This window comes from Meles meles, chromosome 5 (assembly GCF_922984935.1).
Source record: "Meles meles chromosome 5, mMelMel3.1 paternal haplotype, whole genome shotgun sequence".
Taxonomy (NCBI): Eukaryota; Metazoa; Chordata; class Mammalia; order Carnivora; family Mustelidae; genus Meles; species Meles meles.
Window position 1 is genome coordinate 20,964,730 of NC_060070.1, and position 17,617 is coordinate 20,982,346.

The 17,617-nt window shown below is 39.0% G+C and overlaps 1 protein-coding gene across 2 annotated transcripts in view; it reads left to right on the top strand.

The window, feature by feature from the left end:
* Nucleotides 1–17,617, top strand: part of LAMA4 (laminin subunit alpha 4) — a 151,345-nt gene that overhangs the window by 116,338 nt on the left and 17,390 nt on the right. For both annotated transcript variants that reach the window (XM_046005514.1, XM_046005513.1), the window contains exons 22-30: nucleotides 601–734; nucleotides 2,711–2,882; nucleotides 7,917–8,048; nucleotides 9,168–9,310; nucleotides 11,136–11,274; nucleotides 11,807–11,944; nucleotides 13,847–13,980; nucleotides 14,905–15,069; nucleotides 15,886–16,039. In XM_046005514.1, the coding sequence (XP_045861470.1) occupies nucleotides 601–734; nucleotides 2,711–2,882; nucleotides 7,917–8,048; nucleotides 9,168–9,310; nucleotides 11,136–11,274; nucleotides 11,807–11,944; nucleotides 13,847–13,980; nucleotides 14,905–15,069; nucleotides 15,886–16,039 (1,311 nt within the window). The remainder of the gene's footprint in view (nucleotides 1–600; nucleotides 735–2,710; nucleotides 2,883–7,916; nucleotides 8,049–9,167; nucleotides 9,311–11,135; nucleotides 11,275–11,806; nucleotides 11,945–13,846; nucleotides 13,981–14,904; nucleotides 15,070–15,885; nucleotides 16,040–17,617) is intronic.

Here is a 17,617-nt window from a genome sequence, read left to right on the forward strand (position 1 = left end):
TATGTAATTGATATTACCCCTACCCACTACTGCAGGAGTGCGTGGACCTTGTGGGTTTGCTAGGTTCACAATGACAGTTTCAAAAACTCAGTTATTTCAACTAATATAGACATGAAATAAAATACTTGGGATGAAGAAAGGGGTGAGTCTAAGGGGGGAGTTTGAGACCTGGTAAAAGGCAAATAAATGAAAGGCCCAGATAAGGAGATAGGGAGTTGATGTAGGATTTCAATCCCAAGGCTGTTACTTACTAGTTATATATTATTGAACCTCTCCGAGAATTACTTTCCTTCTGTTGATATGAAAACAGGAATGCCTACCTCAAAGAGCTGCTGAAAGAATTGATTTTGCTCCTGAATTCACTATTTGGTGTGTGACTGATACATAGTATATACTCAACAAATCCCATCCTCTTGCTAGATAGGCACAACTGAAAAATCATTGTTTATGTAAATTAATCTGGCCCAGAGGAGACACAGGTCTAGAAAGATATTTATCTATATGGGCAGTTCTCCCTGACCTGTTATCTATTTCATTGTCTGTTTTGTATCATCTGGGTGAAGTGCAATCATGGGGTGATTGACTTTGTCTGTTACATAGCTCCCCGCAAGCTTAAACTTGCCTGGCTTCGTGGGCTGCCTGGAACTGGCCACTTTGAATAATGATGTGATCAGCTTGTACAACTTCAAGCACATCTATAACATGGATCCCTCCAAGTCAGTACCCTGTGCCAGGTAAGAAAGTGTTAAGAGTACTAAAGACTTTGATAGCCACATGAGAGCAGCAGATGAGACAACCATGGATCAATATTCAGGTTCCCATTTTTTCTTTGGGGAACCCAGTCTTGGAACTGCATACGAGTCATGTCTGCAAAAATCGTTTCAGTTTTCTGCCACGGATGAGCATGTACAAGTATGAAGTGTTAAACATCTTGTTTGCACCTTTTTTTTTTTTAAGATTTTATTTATTTATTTGACAGGGAGAGACAAAGTGAGAGAGGGAACACAAGAGGGGGAGTGAGAGAAGGAGAAGCAGGCTTCCCGGTGAGCGGGGAGCCCGATGTGGGGCTTGATCCCAGCGCCCTGGAACCATGACCTGAGCCGAAGGCAGATGCTTAATGACTGAGCCACCCAAGAGCCCTTGTTTGCAGCTTTAATTTAGGATTCCAGAGACCTGGGTTTCACCAGAAACTTCTGTTGTCTTAGCACAAAGAGTAGAAAAGATATCCATTCAGAATCACTCAGATTATGCTGAGTGAAATAAGTCAAGCAGAGAGAGTCAGTTATCATATGATTTCACTTATTTGTGGAGCATAACAAAGAACACGGAGGACATGGGGAGATGGAGAGGAGAGGGAGTTGAGGGAAACTGGAAGGGGAGGTGAACCATGAGAGACTATGGACTCTGAAGGGTCTTGAAGGGGCGGGGGGGTGGGAAGTTGGGGGAACAAGGTGGTGGGTATTAGGGAGGGCACATGTTGCATGGAGCACTGGGTGTGGTGCAAAAACAATGAATACTGTTATGCTGAAAAGAAATAAAAAAAAAAAGAGCCTCTGTAGGAGACTCTCCCACTGGCTCATGAAGCACAAACACACACACACACACACACACACACACACACACACACACACACGCATGGACATGGCTCCCATTTGAGGTTCTCATAAAGGGATGAGCTATTTAGTCTTCTTTTCAGGAAACCCCGTCATTTGAATGGGAAAGGTCTAATGTCTGAGCCATCTGGGTCATTATTAGGAAGAAAACTGAACTGACCCCTTCCCCCAGTAATAAATGCTTTTCCCTAAAAAAAAAAAAAAAAAATCACTCATTAGGATACGGAAGATCACACACACACACACACACACACACACACACGCACGCACTGGAATACAATGTAGTCTTGCCATTTGCAGTGACGTGAACGGAGCTGGAAAGTATAATACTAAGTGAAATTAGTCAAAGGAAGACAAATACCACAAGTTTCGCTCATATGTGGAATTTAAGAAATAAAACAGATGAGCATGTAGGAGGGGGGTGGGAAGAGAGAGGCCAACCAGAAAACGGACTCTTACCTATGGAAAACAAACTGAAGGTTGCTGAGGGGAGGTGGACAGAGGAATGGCCTAGATGGGTGATAGGCATTAGGACGGCACTTGCTGTGATGAGCACTGAGTGTTGTATGTAAGCGATGAATCACTCAATTCTAAATCTGAAACTAAAAAAAAAAAAAATTAAAAAATTAAAAATAAACCATTCATTTAACTTACCTATAAATACTTCTCTGTCTCCCATGTAGACATCAGGACTTCACTTATTTTTTTCAAGTTTTTATTTAAATTCCAGTTAGTTAACATACAATGTAATATGAGTTTCAGGGGTAGAATTTAGTGCTTCGTCACTTACATACAACACCCAGTGCTCATCACAAGTGCCGTCCTTAATGCCCGTCATCCATCCAGCCCATCTCTCCCCACACCTCCCCTCCAGCAGCTCTCAGTTTGCTCTCTGTAGTTAAGAGTCTGTTTTCCGGTTTGCCTCTCTTTCTGCCTCACCACCCCCTACCACGTTCATCTGTTTTGTTTCTTAAGTTCCACATATTTAAATGCTGTAATTTCCATGGAAGATGTCATGACAATGGGTTGAAAGTCCCTCACGTGGAAAGCATAATGCAAACTGTCATGTTCGTCTGATCCTTGCGTTTTTATTTCAGAGATAAACTGGCCTTCACTCAGAGTCGAGCTGCCAGCTATTTCTTCGATGGCGCTAGTTATGCTGTGGTAAGGGATATCACAAGGAGAGGGAAATTCGGTCAGGTGACTCGCTTTGACATAGAAGTTCGAACACCAGCTGACAATGGCCTCGTGCTCCTGATGGTCAATGGAGTGAGTAAATATAAAAGTCCTTTATCCTCTCCGTTATTCCCTTTACTTTCCACTGTGCATATTCCTAGGAACCTTCCCAGATTGAATGTGTTGTGCCACCAAACCGAAGTTTTAGTTTAGAAAGCAAAATTGGATTTCTTTTTCTTTAGGGAAGTGATGCCAGCAATAAGTAATTACTGCAACTCTGAAATGCATTTTTTGATGTATATTAAATATAACCCCCTTTAATAAGCTAGAGAATTTTGCAGAAAATCAGCACCAAGATCTAGGTGGGTAGTGTGTCTGCAGAAATTTAGCACTGACTTTTTTACATCATATGCATTTATCAGTTTAAAAAAAAAAATGCATGCTTACCATAAATACATGCATTTCTTTTTTTAAAAGATTTTATTTACTTATTTGACAGAGAGAGAGAGATCACAAGTAGGCAGAGAGGCAGGCAGAGAAAGAGAGGGAGAAGCAGGCTCTCTGTTGAGCAGAGATGTGGGGCTCGATCCCAGGATCCCAAGATCATGACCTGAGCCGAAGGCCAAGGCTTAACCCACTGAGCTACCCAGGCGACCCTATGATGTCAGTTCTTGCTAGCTAATCATATATTGCATCATTTTGTAAACTTTAACAAAAGAACTCAAGACCATTGAAATCTTTATTTGACAGAGTTTTAAACTGGTTAGAAATTTTTTTCTAAAATTATTTTTAATAGTGCAGATATGAGAGTTTTTACAGGTAGTACACATTGTTTTCATCAACAAATTTATTTAACATTGGAAAATTTTACAAATATATATTTTTAAAAACCATCTCTCCAGAGTACAACTTTCTTCAAAAAAGTTACTTTCTCTTCAGAAATCTGTTGCATTTCTATAACCAATAGTGAAGCAGCAGAAAGAAAAGTAAGAAAAAAATCTCATTTACAATTGCATCAAAAATAACAAAATATCTAGAAATAAACTTAGCCAGAGGCAAAAGATCTATACTCTGAAAATTATAAAACATTGATGAAAGAAATTGAAGACAAAACAAAGAAATAGGGGGTGCCTGGGTGGCTCAGTGGGTTAAGCCTCTGCCTTCAGCTCAGGTCATGATCTCAGGGTCCTGGGATCGAGCCCCGTATCGGGCTCTCTGCTTGGCAGGGAGCCTGCTTCCTCCCCTCTCTGGCTGCTGCTCTGCCTACTTGTAATCTCTCTCTCTCTCTCTCTCTCTCTCTCAATCTGTAAAAAAGAAAAAAAAAATTAAAAAAAAAACAAAGAAATACGAAGATATTCCATGCTCATGGATTAAAAGAACAAATATTATTAAAATGTCTATACTACTCAAAGGAGTCTACAGATTTAATGCAATTGTTATCAAAATATGCCAACAGCATTTTGCACAAAACTAGAAAAAACAATCCTAAAATTTGTATGGAACCAGAAAAGACCCAAAGAGCCAAAGCAATCTTGAAAAAGTAGAACAAAGCTTTTGAGGTCTCATAATTTCAGCACAGTAGTATTGCAAAGCTGTAGTAATCAAGAGTGTATGGTGCTGACACAAAAATAGACACATAGATCAATGGAACAGAATAGAAAATCCAGAAATAAATTCACAACTATATGGTCAATTAATCTTCAACAAAGGGGAAGTGAATATACAATAAGGAAAAAACAGTCTCTTCAACAAATGGTGGTGGAAAAACTGGACAGCCACAGGCAAAAGAATGAAACTGGAAAACATTCTTACACCAAACACAAAAATAAACTCAAAATGGCTTTAAAGACCTACATATGATATCTGAAACCATAAAAATGCTAGAAGAGAGCACAGGCAGTAATATCTCTGACATTGGCCATAGCAACATTTTTCTAGATGTGTCTCCCGAGACAAGGGAAAAAAACAAAAATAAACTATTAGAACTACACCAAAATAAAAAGCTTCCACACAATGACGGAAGCAAGCAACAAAACTAAAAAGCAGCCCACAAAATGGGAGAAAATAGTTGTAAATGAAATATCTGATAAAGGGTTAGTATCCAAATACATAAAGAACTGATACAACTCAACACCCAAAAAACCAAATAATCCAATTAAAAAATGGGCAGAAGACATGAAATGACATTTCTCCAAAGAAGATATCCAGATGACCAACAGACACATGACAAGATGCTCAATCTCACTCATCATCAGGTAAATGCAGATCAAAACTACAATGAGAAGAAAGAAAAACTGCAATGAAGCATCACCTCACAAAATGGCTAAAGTCAAAAACAAGAAACAGGTGTCAGCAAAGAAGTGGGAAAAAAAGGGACCCTCTTGCTATGTTGGTGGGAATGCAAACTAGCGCAGCCACTGTGGAAAACCGTATAGAGTTTCCTTTAAAAATTAAAGATGGGGGGGCGCCTGGGTGGCTCAGTGGGTTAAGCCTCTGCCTTCAGCTCAGGTCATGATCCCAGGGTCCTGGGATTGAGCCCCGCATGGGGCTCTCTGCTCAGCAGGGAGCCTACTTCCTCCTGTCTCTCTGCCTGCCTCTCTGCCTATTTGTGATATCTCTCTCTCTCTCTGTCAAATAAATAAATAAAAACTTAAAAAAAAATTAAAGATAGAACTACCCTATGATCCAGTTATCACTACTGGGTATTTACACAAAAAATACAAAAACACTAATTCAAAGGGATACACGTATCCCTATGTTTATAGCAGCATTATCTACAGTAGCCAAATTATCAAGCAGCCCATGTATCCATTGATAGAAGATGTGGTTTATATATACAATGGAAGATTATTCAACCTTAAAAAAGAATGAAATCTTGCCATTTGCAATGACATGGATGGAGCTAGAAAATGTAATATTAAGCGATATAAGTCAGAGAAAGACAAATGCCATATGAATTCACTCATGTGGATTTAAGGAACAAAACAAATAAGCAAAGGGGAAACAAGAGAGAGAGAGAGACAAACTAAGAAACAGACTCTTAACTATAGAGAACAAATAGATGGTTACCAAAGGGGAGGTGGGTTTGGGGATGGGTGATGGGGATTACGGTACACACTTATGAGGAGCACGGCTGATATATGAAAGTGCTGAATCACTGTATTGTATACCTGAAACTAATATAATACTGTTTGTTGACTATACTGGAATTAAAATTAAAAATAACAAAAATTTTAAAGAGTTATTTTTCATGCATTGTTATAATAATACCCCTCTACTGAAATGACAGATCAAGTATTTTTTAAATAACCAGTGAGTTTCATAACACAGAAGGACATCTGTCATGACAAATGGTCAACAAATTTATAATTACTCATTTTATAAAGAAAATGTGTCGCTCTCTTTAAACCTGACATTTTTAGTCATTTGCAAGAAGTAATCTGCAGACATCAGTGTCTCAAAAATATTTTCACATCGCTGCATCTCAAAAGAAAATTATTATAAATATTCTATTATTTAAGCCTTCTCGCACATAAATCCATGTAACCAGACACACATAAACTGCAATAAATTGCAATATGGCTAAAAGCACAGAAATGCGTGAGGGGCCACCACCAGCCTTCAGGTATGAAACTGTGCTCTCAAAGCCTCACATACTGTGTGAAGCCCATGAAAATCTGTCCAAAGGACAAAATGAAGGCCGAGCTCAGGCCATGCACTAAATACTAAAAGTTAACTTGTTTCTCTATTTTGGAGTTTTAAAATGAGTATAAATGTAAGTTGAGAGACGCTTGGGTGGCTCAATCAGTTAAGCATCTGCCTTCAGCTCAGGTCATGATCCCAGGGTCCTAGGATCGAGTCCCGCGTGGGGCTCCCTGCTCAGCAGAAAGCCTGCTTCTCCCTCTGCTGCTGCTCTGCCTGCTTGTGCTCGCTCTCTCTCTCTCTCTCTCTCTCTCTGACAAATTAATGAATACAATCTTTTTTAAAAAAATGCAAGTTGAGGGGCGCCTGGGTGGCTCAGTGGGTTAAAACCTCTGCCTTCGGCTCAGGTCATTATCCCAGCGTCCTGGGATCGAGCCCTGCATCAGACTCTCTGCTCAGCGGGGAGCCTGCTTCCCCCTCTCTCTCTGCCTGCCTCTCTGCCTCCTTGTGATCTCTGTAAAAGAAATTAAAAAATCTTTAAAAAAAAAAATGCAAGTTGAGGGGCATCTGGGTGGCTCAGTGGGTTAAAGCCTCTGCCTTCAGCTCGAGTCATGATCTCAGGGTCCTGGGATCGAGCCCCATATCGGGCTCTCTGCTCAGCGGGAGCCTGCTTCCCCCTCTCTCTCTCTCTGCCTGCCTCTCTGCCTACTTGTGATCTCTGTCTGTCAAATAAATAAATAAAATCTTTAAAAAAAAAATGCAAGTTGAAATATTTTCTTTCTTTCCCCTAATGGATTATTTTCCTATCTCTGGACTATACAGACACCACTTGAGAGATCACTTTCTGATAAATAGGAACTACGATAATGCCTCATTTTTCAAATCCATTCCGTTCTTCTATTGCAAATTATCTTCCAAAACAAGCAAGCCTGACCAGTGAATTACTTGAGTGCTACAGAATTACTTTGGTTCTCAAACACCATATGACCCAAGTGCATAATCATTTCATGTTTATTTACATAAATCCAGTGTTTCCAAATAATACAGAAATGTCCTTATCCATACTTGCTGATAATTTTTTCAGATTCTTCTCAGCAAACCTTGGAATTATTTTTCAGTATTGCCAATTTTCCTTTTAAAATGAAATGCACTCATGCCTGTAAGCCTGTTACAATTTTCAAATATTCTCAGGATTTTTAAAAGGTCAATAAAGTAAACTTAAAATTTTATTAATTCACCAATAAGAAACAGAAGATGGCTGCTTTAAATTGAGTATAAATATTAACATTTTGATATATTAACCTGAGACCTAACTGCTGATATGGATGGAGTTGCAATTTTAATTTTATAATAAGAATTTCATGAGATTCTTTAGTATTCAGTTTCAATAATAAAAACTACAGTGTAAGCTCTCAAATTCAGATAAATCTACACTTTCCTAATAGCAGACGTTTACATCTTATAACTTCTTCTTTCTCTCCACAGAGTATGTTTTTCAGCTTGGAAATGCGCAATGGTTACCTACATGTGTTCTATGACTTTGGATTTAGCAATGGCCCTGTGCATCTTGAGGACACATCGAAGAAAGCTCAGCTTAATGATGCAAAATACCATGAGGTATAAATCATTGCGATTTGTGTGGTGTGTTTTGTTTTGTTTTGTTTCACTTGTGCTTAGAACTATTGATCGAATCAGATGGTCAAATGACGTAGGTGCCAAAATGATTAAACTGAGCACCTTCACTTCTAAAAACCAACAGCAGGACCCCATTGACTCAACTCCAGGATGACATTTGCTTTAAAAAAAATGAAGGTTTTTGTCATATTGATGTTTTCTAATAAGAGTCACTGAAAGATTCATTTTAATTGCTTCATTGACCAAAAGACTCCCACTCAGTGTCTTGATTACAATGGCACTCCATAGAATACTTTTATACATCTGTTGAAAATGCTAGTGTGGATACACAGCCATTTTTAAAAGTATCATTTGAGCACTACTAAATGTAAAAAGAGTAGGTAGAAAGCAAATAGAGAATTTCCTTGTAAAGCATTTATCCAGAACTTAAAAAATACTAACACAGATTTCCTTATAAAGAGAGTCCCCAGGGAATGCTCTTTAACTTTGAAACCATTGTACAGTACACTGATAATATGTCTCATCTATTTTCGGTAACAACTACTTTGAATGTACAATTGAGTAAAATGTATGAAAGGTGTATCTGTTAAGTTGAACCAAAATGCAGAGAGTAGGAAGCTCTCTTTCTCTTTCAGTTCAAAGTCCGTGACCTCCGTGAGGATGGTCTATGGCAGAAGGATATTTTAACTATATCGCTGACTAGAATTTGGGCAGAAGCATTAAAGATTTTCACTGTGTCACTAAAACAATGACACATGGGAACATGCAGTCTGGGTTCAAAGGGTCCCTGTTTATAGTCTTTTTTCCTGAATCTCCTCAAAGAGACGAAAGAAAACAATTGGTGTCATGACAAAAATATTTTTTGGTTTAGCTCCTTCTCCGTGTGGAAATTCCTCTCCAGAAAATCTGATCTTCTGGTTATTGAAGTATGAGTGTCCCTGTCTGTAAGAAAGGAAAATCTGTTCCCCATTTTGTGAGCCAACAAGTACAGGAACATGGGGGCCCAGCTGTTATAACCAGAATAATTAAAATATGTAGTCATCTTTAAAAAGTTGATTATTAAACAATGATCAAGACTTGACTATATATTATGTCTCCCAGATCTCAATCATTTACCACAACGATAAGAAAATGATTTTGGTGGTTGACAGACGACATGTCAAGAGCATGGACAATGAAAAGATGAAGATACCTTTTGCAGACATATACATTGGAGGGGCTCCCCCAGAAATTTTACAATCCAGGTAAGCTCTTTTTGTTACGTAGCTGTTGTTCCTGATGACATCCTGGGCTGAGTATTCAACATCCAGGAGACGTCTAGGAGAGGTTTGAAGGCACTCCCACTTGCTGCTTCTAGGCACCTACACAGACACATGAACACACATATTCAAGCACCCTCGTGACCTCCTTAAAATAGCATCTTCTAGATGAGATCTGCAGGTTTCTTTAATTATTGTATTAATCTCTGAACACAGTCTCGTGCAATATTTCTTACCTGCAAGAGCAATGATGGAGCCTGGTGTGTTGTATGAACATGAAGCATTGTGTCCCTTTACTTTTATTTCAGACTTACTTTAAACTTCTTTGAACTCTCAAATAGCATCTGAGGGTATAAAAAAATTTAAGCTTATCCAAGGGGATGTGAATTATGTATCATTATAATTTTATTCTCAAGCATTTAAAAATTTAACTATCTCTTATTACAATCAAGTCATAGCATCAGACACCCTTGAAATTGAGAGGCAATTTGAGGATAGTCCAGCCTGGTCATCCTCAACTCTGGTTCTCACCAGAATAACCTGGACGAATTTTATAAACACCATTGCCCATAACCACTCTCCAGAAATTCTAACTGGTCTGGGATGAGGACCCCAACTTCAAACTTTTTTTCCAAATTAGATACCCTCTTAGCTTCTTCAACAACTCCACATGGGACTTTCAACCATTATGGTTGTCATTATCTACCCCCAAACCTTTAGTTAGCGTGGTCCTCTAGGTATGATCTTGATGGAACAGAATATAGTGGGACTGTTACTCCTTAGTTTGGCCAGTGATCATTTAAAATACACTGAAGACATGATAATTTGATCAAAACTAACTTCATAGTCATTCAATATTTGATAATATGCTCTTGGGCACCTCCTATATCCTAGGCATAATGATAGGTACTAGGATTACAGTATCAATCAAATTATCACCCCTGATCTCCAAGATAAAAGATTTCTTACGTTCTTATTACTCCAAAAGCTCAACATTCCACTAGGAGATTTCTCTAGCCTTAGTTGATCATAAGTGTGTTGCAAAAATAGCCAAGAAGATGAGTTCATGACTTTAATCCAATCCACTTGGGAATGGATTAGTGGAAGACTGAAGACCTGGGTTCAAATCTTAACTTACCACTTGTGACACTAAAAAAAAAAAAACAAAAACAAAAACAAAAAGATTTTGATGTTTCTTAGTTTCATTTTGAAGTTGCCAACAATTGACCGTTTTTGACCCAAAATACATCAGTTCTGTGTGGTTCAACCTATTAATCATCTGTAAAAGGGAAATAATAGCCTTTCCTTTAAAAAAAAAAAAAAAGAAGATTTTATTAGACAGAGAGAGACATGGCACAAGAGGGAACACAAGCAGGGGGAGTGGGAGAGGGAGAAGCAGGCTCCTCACTGAGCAGGGAACTCTATGCGGGACTGACTCAGTCCCAGGACTCCGGGATCTTGACCCCAGCCGAAGGAAGACACTGAACCACAGAGCCACCCAGACACCCCTGCCTTTCCTTTTATATCACAGAATTTTTATAAACATAAAATGAGCTAATGTAAGTTAAAGGATCTTCAAAACTATAAAGAAGTAAACAAACTGGCTTGATGCAGAATAAAGCTGTTCTACAGGCAAAGATTAGACATTACTCTATGCTTATGAGAGAAAGCATAAGAATATGAATAGTTACAAAGCCACTAAAAATGACTATAAATAAAATCAAATTTCATATCCCACATATGCAGGGTAACATCACCATCATCATTATCATCATCATGTTATCAGTGAAGACTTAATTTTCTTTTTCAGGACCCTCAGAGCGCACCTTCCCCTAGATGTCAACTTTAGAGGATGCATGAAGGGTTTCCAGTTCCAAAAGAAAGATTTCAATTTGTTAGAGCAGACAGAAACCCTGGGAGTTGGTTATGGATGCCCCGAAGACTCTCTTGTAAGTACCAGTCAGTCAAAATCTTTTAAATAAATACGTACACACACACAACACACACAAATAGACATAAAATGTGTCATTCTCAAAAGCTGGAAAAGGTTTATTCAGCTTCTCTGTGAGCCTAAGTACACCTTGGCCTCCTTTCTGCCACCAGCAAAAAGGAGAAACATTAAGCTAAAAAGTCGTGTGGGGGTTCCTCTGGGACTTGTCTGTTTGCTTCACTTTTCAATGGGTGGGGCTTCCAAAGCCCAGAGAGGCTGTGCGGGCATGTTTACTCACGCAGGGTGGAGGAACTGGAGAAGCTAAAACCCCACCGGCCAGGGGCACACAGAAGAAGTCAACATGCCTGAATGCCTGTATAAAGCAGAAGTTAAAACATAAACTATTAATACAGAAACCAGTAGGCAAGGGCTTTGGTGTGTGAGAAATTGACATTTATTTTCAGCATTTAATAATTATCACAAACACTACACTACATTCACTTTATTTATTTATTTATTTATTTATTTATTTATTTATTTTTGCCACACAGATATCTCGCAGAGCATATTTCAATGGACAGAGTTTCATTGCTTCAGTTCAGAAAATATCTTTCTTCGATGGCTTTGAAGGAGGTTTTAATTTCCGAACGTTACAGCCAAATGGGTTACTATTCTATTATGCTGCAGGAGTAAGTATTTCTTTTTCCCTATGGGAAATTTTTTGTGATAATTGTTTTGTCTATTGAAAATACTGTTTAAGCACATTAAAAGTGATTTTCAATTCAGATTAATTTGGACTCACATGAACACACACAGAATGCCTCGTTTCAGACACTTTGTAATTAAGTCTATCACATATCAGGAGTTCTGAACCTGGGATTCATAGACCCACGCCTCAGGAGTTCATGGAGAAAATTCAGTGTGTCTGTGGACCTAGATCAGAAAATAATAAGGTTTTTTAAAAATTTTATTTTCTCAAACTAAAATTTAGTATTTTCTTCAGTTACAAATGTCAGCAACAAACCACAGTAATATTTGCAGAACCTGTTACTTTATTGTTAATAGAAACCACAGTTATTTTTCATCTCCCATAATAGTTGCCACAGATGACTCAAAATATCGTTTTTGCTCATTGCTACTTTTAAATTGCAGTAGTTATTAGATCTGCTGAGAGATTTTATAATTTAGCGTCTTAATAAAGACGTACATATATCACAGATATATTAAATATTTTGAAACCGTATCTCAATATAATTGGTTTCCTTTTTATTCTAGATATTTGTTTGATGCATTTTAAAATGTTATTTTGAAGGGGCCCATGTGTATCACGTGCGCTGTGCTAAAGGAGTGCATAGCACAAAAAATGTTAAGAACCTCTGTGTATGGGGACACCTGGATGGCTCAGATGGTTAAGCCGCTGCCTTCGGCTCAGGTCATGATCCCAGGGTCCTGGGATCGAGTCCCACATCGGGCCCCTTGCTCAGCGGGGAGCCTGCTTCTCTCTCTGCCTCTGCCTGCTGCTCTGCCTGCTTGTGTTCTCTCTCTCTCTCTCTCTGACAAATAAATAAATAAAATCTTTGAAAAAAAAAAAAGAACCTCTGTGTATATATACAAATACATATGTGATTTCTTGGTAAAGTAATAGGAACATACTTTTCTGTTCTTGGACTGGCTACAGAACACTTGAACTCACCTTCTAAAGATACATTATTCCAAAAATAAAATAAGATATCCAGAGGTTTGGTGACCCCAAGACCCAACTGATTTATCTCTGAAAAGGTCATCAACATATCCACTGATAGAGCAGGTCATAATAGAATATGTAAAAGCTGCTCTTACTTTTTGTACTTATTACCTTAATATACTGAATTTAATTTAAATCAGTAGCGACAGTGAGAATTTACCCAAAGCACTCTGTAGGATCTCCACCACCAAACCTGCCTCAGATTACCATGGTTAGTTAAATAACAGTTTTTGTCAAAAAAAAAAAAAAAAAAGTAGTTATGTTGAGGGTTGTGCCCTCCCCCCCATAGAGGTCAGTGCCCCTCTAAGGGAAGAGAAGCAAGATTATCCATTTGCCAATATTTTAAATAATCAATAAGCAAATTAGTAAAAAGAACTGTTGACTTCAGTCCTTTTTGTATTTGTCTTCCACCTCTATAGATGAAAAGTAAAACACTTCAAAACACTTAAAAAGCCAAACTGACAAGTTAACCCTTTCCTGGTCACCTAGCTACATCTCCAAGGAGACAGAAGTATTGCCTTTCCCAGCAGGGAGACCAAAGACAGAATAGCGATGCCCGAGTTAGGGAAGGCGCTAACCCTGGGACAACTCTCAGCACGACAAAAGCACTAGAAATCCTCAGTTCAGGAGAGAGGAGGCTCCTTTCTCCGTTGAAACATGCCCAATTTTGTCCGTGACACCAGTATAAGCAATATGTTGTCACTGGTGTTTTCATAGAAATTATTTTACAAGAAACCTTCCACACATCAGGCGTTTCTTTAAGCAATGTCATTAAATGAGCGTTGAACACGTGTCCATCTTTTGGATCCCAGGCCTCCCTACTTAAAACCACGTGTTTGAATTTCAGTCAGATGTGTTCTCCATTTCATTGGCTAACGGCACCGTGGTTATGGATGTCAAGGGAATCAAGGTGCAGTCGGCCGACAAGCAGTACAACGATGGGCTCTCCCACTTTGTCATTACCTCGGTCTCACCTGCAAGGTACGGTTCCTGACTTCATATGCTTCCCACAAGATGCCTTTATTTGTAGGGCTTGATTCTGCTCAAGGACCACTATGAACAATAGAACATTCTATTGCTTTTCCAGTGCTTTAAAAAAAATGGTAGGGTGAACAACTTACATTCTTTTAAAAAGAAGTTGCTATTAATTTCCAAGAGATGCCAAATAAATCACTATATAATTACTTAACAGGAAGATAAAGGGTTTTTTCCAGTCAAACCACAGGCTACCAACCTTCTTGAGGGAAGTGCCTACACATAGCGCTTACTGAATGGAAGGCAGTGTTTTGCATGTAGAAGGAGATCCGCAAACATTGGTTTCATTTAGATTTTTAATTAAGCAATTGAGAACTCTATATTTATGACCATATATTGAAAGCTCTAGCTTTATTTTTCAAATGTGTAGTACTGAATTTCTTTTTCATAAGAAGAAAGCTTTCTGGATTAAGAAATACATTTCCATTGTAGACGGCTGCTCTTCTATGCCCACTTCTGTGGAGCCCTCCCATTACAAAAAAAAAAAAAAAAAGACATTAATTGGCCTTTATAGGCTCCATTTCCAATTATACTCAAAACCAGTCGATGTGCCTTACAATGAAAACAGACTTCCCAAGTGTGATTAAATAATCACCATGAGTTACATTCTGCTTTTTCCACCACCACCCCCCAAAAAATGCTGGTAACAAATCACCTGAGCTTCTTGTTTTTAGGGGTTTGGAGAGTCTTTTCTGCATATAAAAATATTCAACTATTTTATCCCAGACCTCATGAAGAGTCTGATAAGTTGTTATCTTTTCACTAGCCAGAATGTTCTATGTTAATTTCATGAGAAAACCTGCAACCTAGAATGGAACTCCAGGTAAAACGGTACCAATGTAGTGCATAAAGAAACTTTTTCCTTTGCAGATATGAACTGATAGTAGATAAGAGCAGACTTGGGAGTAAGAACCCTACCAAAGGGAAAGCGGAACAGACACAAGCAGGTGAAAAGAAGTTTTACTTCGGTGGCTCACCCATCAGTCCCCAGTACGCTAATTTCACTGGCTGTATAAGTAATGCCTACTTTACCAGGTAGGATATTTTTATTATTTGTAATTCTGCATAATTCATAAAAAAGTCAGGTCGATAATGAAAATGTTTACATTATTAAAACTGAGGACTGTAACATTTATAAACATTTATGAGAAGCAACAGAGGAGAGTAATTAAAACCTTGCATGTGCTCGAGCACCTGACATACTTAGGTTTCTGTGTAGGTTTCTTCCCTTTAAATTCCTTTATGCCCTTGGCTAAGTCAGCCTTCACTTCTTCTCTGCCAAAATGCAGATAATAATGATGTCTGCCTCCTTGTTAGAACAATTAAATGAGATAACGTGCAGGAAGCACCTGGCATACAGCAAGCTATAAATATTAGATGTAATTATATCCATGCTGATTATTATGGTGTAGCATAGAGTAACATACCCAAATCCTTGTTAGAGGTTTAGGAAAGTCTTCTTAATGCATCACTTTAAACAAAGCCATTAATCGAGGTCCTTGACAAAGACCGGAAGTGCTCCAGTACAAGAGCAAGCAAGGGAGAAAATTAATACACACGGAGTAACACAGAGGCGGTACCCATCGTCCAGAACGTGGTGAAGGAAAAGATGTCCATCTGTCAGAATGTGCTGGTGCCAGGCAAGGTTATCCATGAATTGTTAAGTGGTCATGTAAAGGGTTCTCATCAAGAGAGTGGTTGACGCAGACCCATCACACACACACACACACACACACACACACACACACACACACACACACAGATTTTAATTACCAAATTCTTTCACTTCTGTAGTTTTCATCTTATAAGTCTGCACCACATTTTAAGGGTTTCCCTCCCTCTGCTGCACAGGTTGGATCGAGATGTGGAGGTGGAAGACTTCCAGCGATACGTGGAAAAGGTCCACACTTCCCTTTCTGAGTGTCCTATTGAGTCTTCACCGTTGCACTTCCTCTACAAAAAAGAGAAAAATTCCTCAAAGCCTAAAACAAGCCAGAATAAAAAGGTAAAAGAGAATGCTGTGTCAGATTCTCAACCATCCTCGCATTCCACACACACAGTTCTAGACACTGATGCTGTATAAAATTCACTCCAATTTGCAACTGTATGTACATACGAAAGGTGGGATCCTTCTGGTACCTGATACCATTGTTTCCCAGCTTTGGTGTATCAATCTTTGTTCCCAGAGAAACAGTTTGAATCAGATTTATTCCATATGGCTCAATGCTTCTCATTACAATGATTAAAACTGCCCCTTACTTAACCATTTGTGTGTATAATGTGTATTATTTAGTATAGTAATTCTCAATACCATTTGCTTCTGTGTCACGATCTCGGGCTTCTGTCACAGCCATGGAAATTCTTAAAGTTTCTGATCTCCCTGTTCTCCGCTCCTTCCCTGACCTTCATATCAACCACTCACAGGCACTGCTGATCCGTGATATCAACTAGAAATGCTCCATTAACAAAATCTTGAGTTCTTAAACTACATCCCCTAGGACAGTTTTTTTTCCTCATTCATTTACATCCAGCATGTACATTAGCATTCTTTATTACAGATGAGGCTTCCAATTCCTTCCCACTCTTTCCAGCTGATCTCCCCACCCACTTCCTGGTCCAACCTTAACAAGTCCCTCGGGTGCTGCCCCTCCCACCCTGGTCCAAGCCATCTGGGCCCTGCCAGGGGCTCCTGCCCAGGCTCCTGGCTTCCACCAGCTTCTCTGACACTCTGTCCTCCACACAACAACCACATGCTTATACACACGTCACATCATGTTACTCCCCTGCTCAAAGTGCCCCCCACCCCCACTACACTCAGAATAAAAGCTCCGGGCCCTACAACGTCATAAGACGCTCTATGTTATCCAGGCTCCTTTCCCTCACTCACTCTTCTGCCCACACTAGCATGAGTCACGTGCATTCCTGCCCTAAGGTCTTTCTTTCTGCTGGACCACTGTCCCCCGCCAAACATCTACGCAAACAGCTCCTCCTTCTGGCCCAGCTTTCCAGCGTTCAGTAAGGCCTCCCTTCACCCCCTAATTAATACCACAGCTGTCTCCTGACTTTTCCCAGTACTACCCATCTCCTTTGCCTTTCCTAGTTGTTCTTTTTTCCATAGCACTTTTCACATTTTATTATAGCCTGTTTTTATTGTGTTTGGTATTTACTCTCTGTTTCTTCTTCTAGAATTCGAGCTCCTTTTTTTAATCTGCTCAATGATGTGTCCTAAAAGCCTAGAACAATGCACATAATAGGTGTTCAATACATACTTAGCTATTTGCATCATAGGGTTGTTACAAAGATTAAGTCAGTTGATGCATGAAATGCCCTAGCACAATGCCCAGCATAGAGAAAAACATTCAGTGAATATGAGCTGTTAGATCTCTTTATGGAGGCTTATGAATGTTTCTGGAGGATCAATTCCTTAAAGTAGAATTGCTTGGCTTAAGGGAATATGCATTGTCAACATTGAGATAATACTTGAACAGCATTTGAAAAACCTATTGTCCCTCCCAACAGCTGAACTGGATATGAGCAAATTTTTATAATTTGCCCATCTAATGGACAGATAGGGCATCTCATT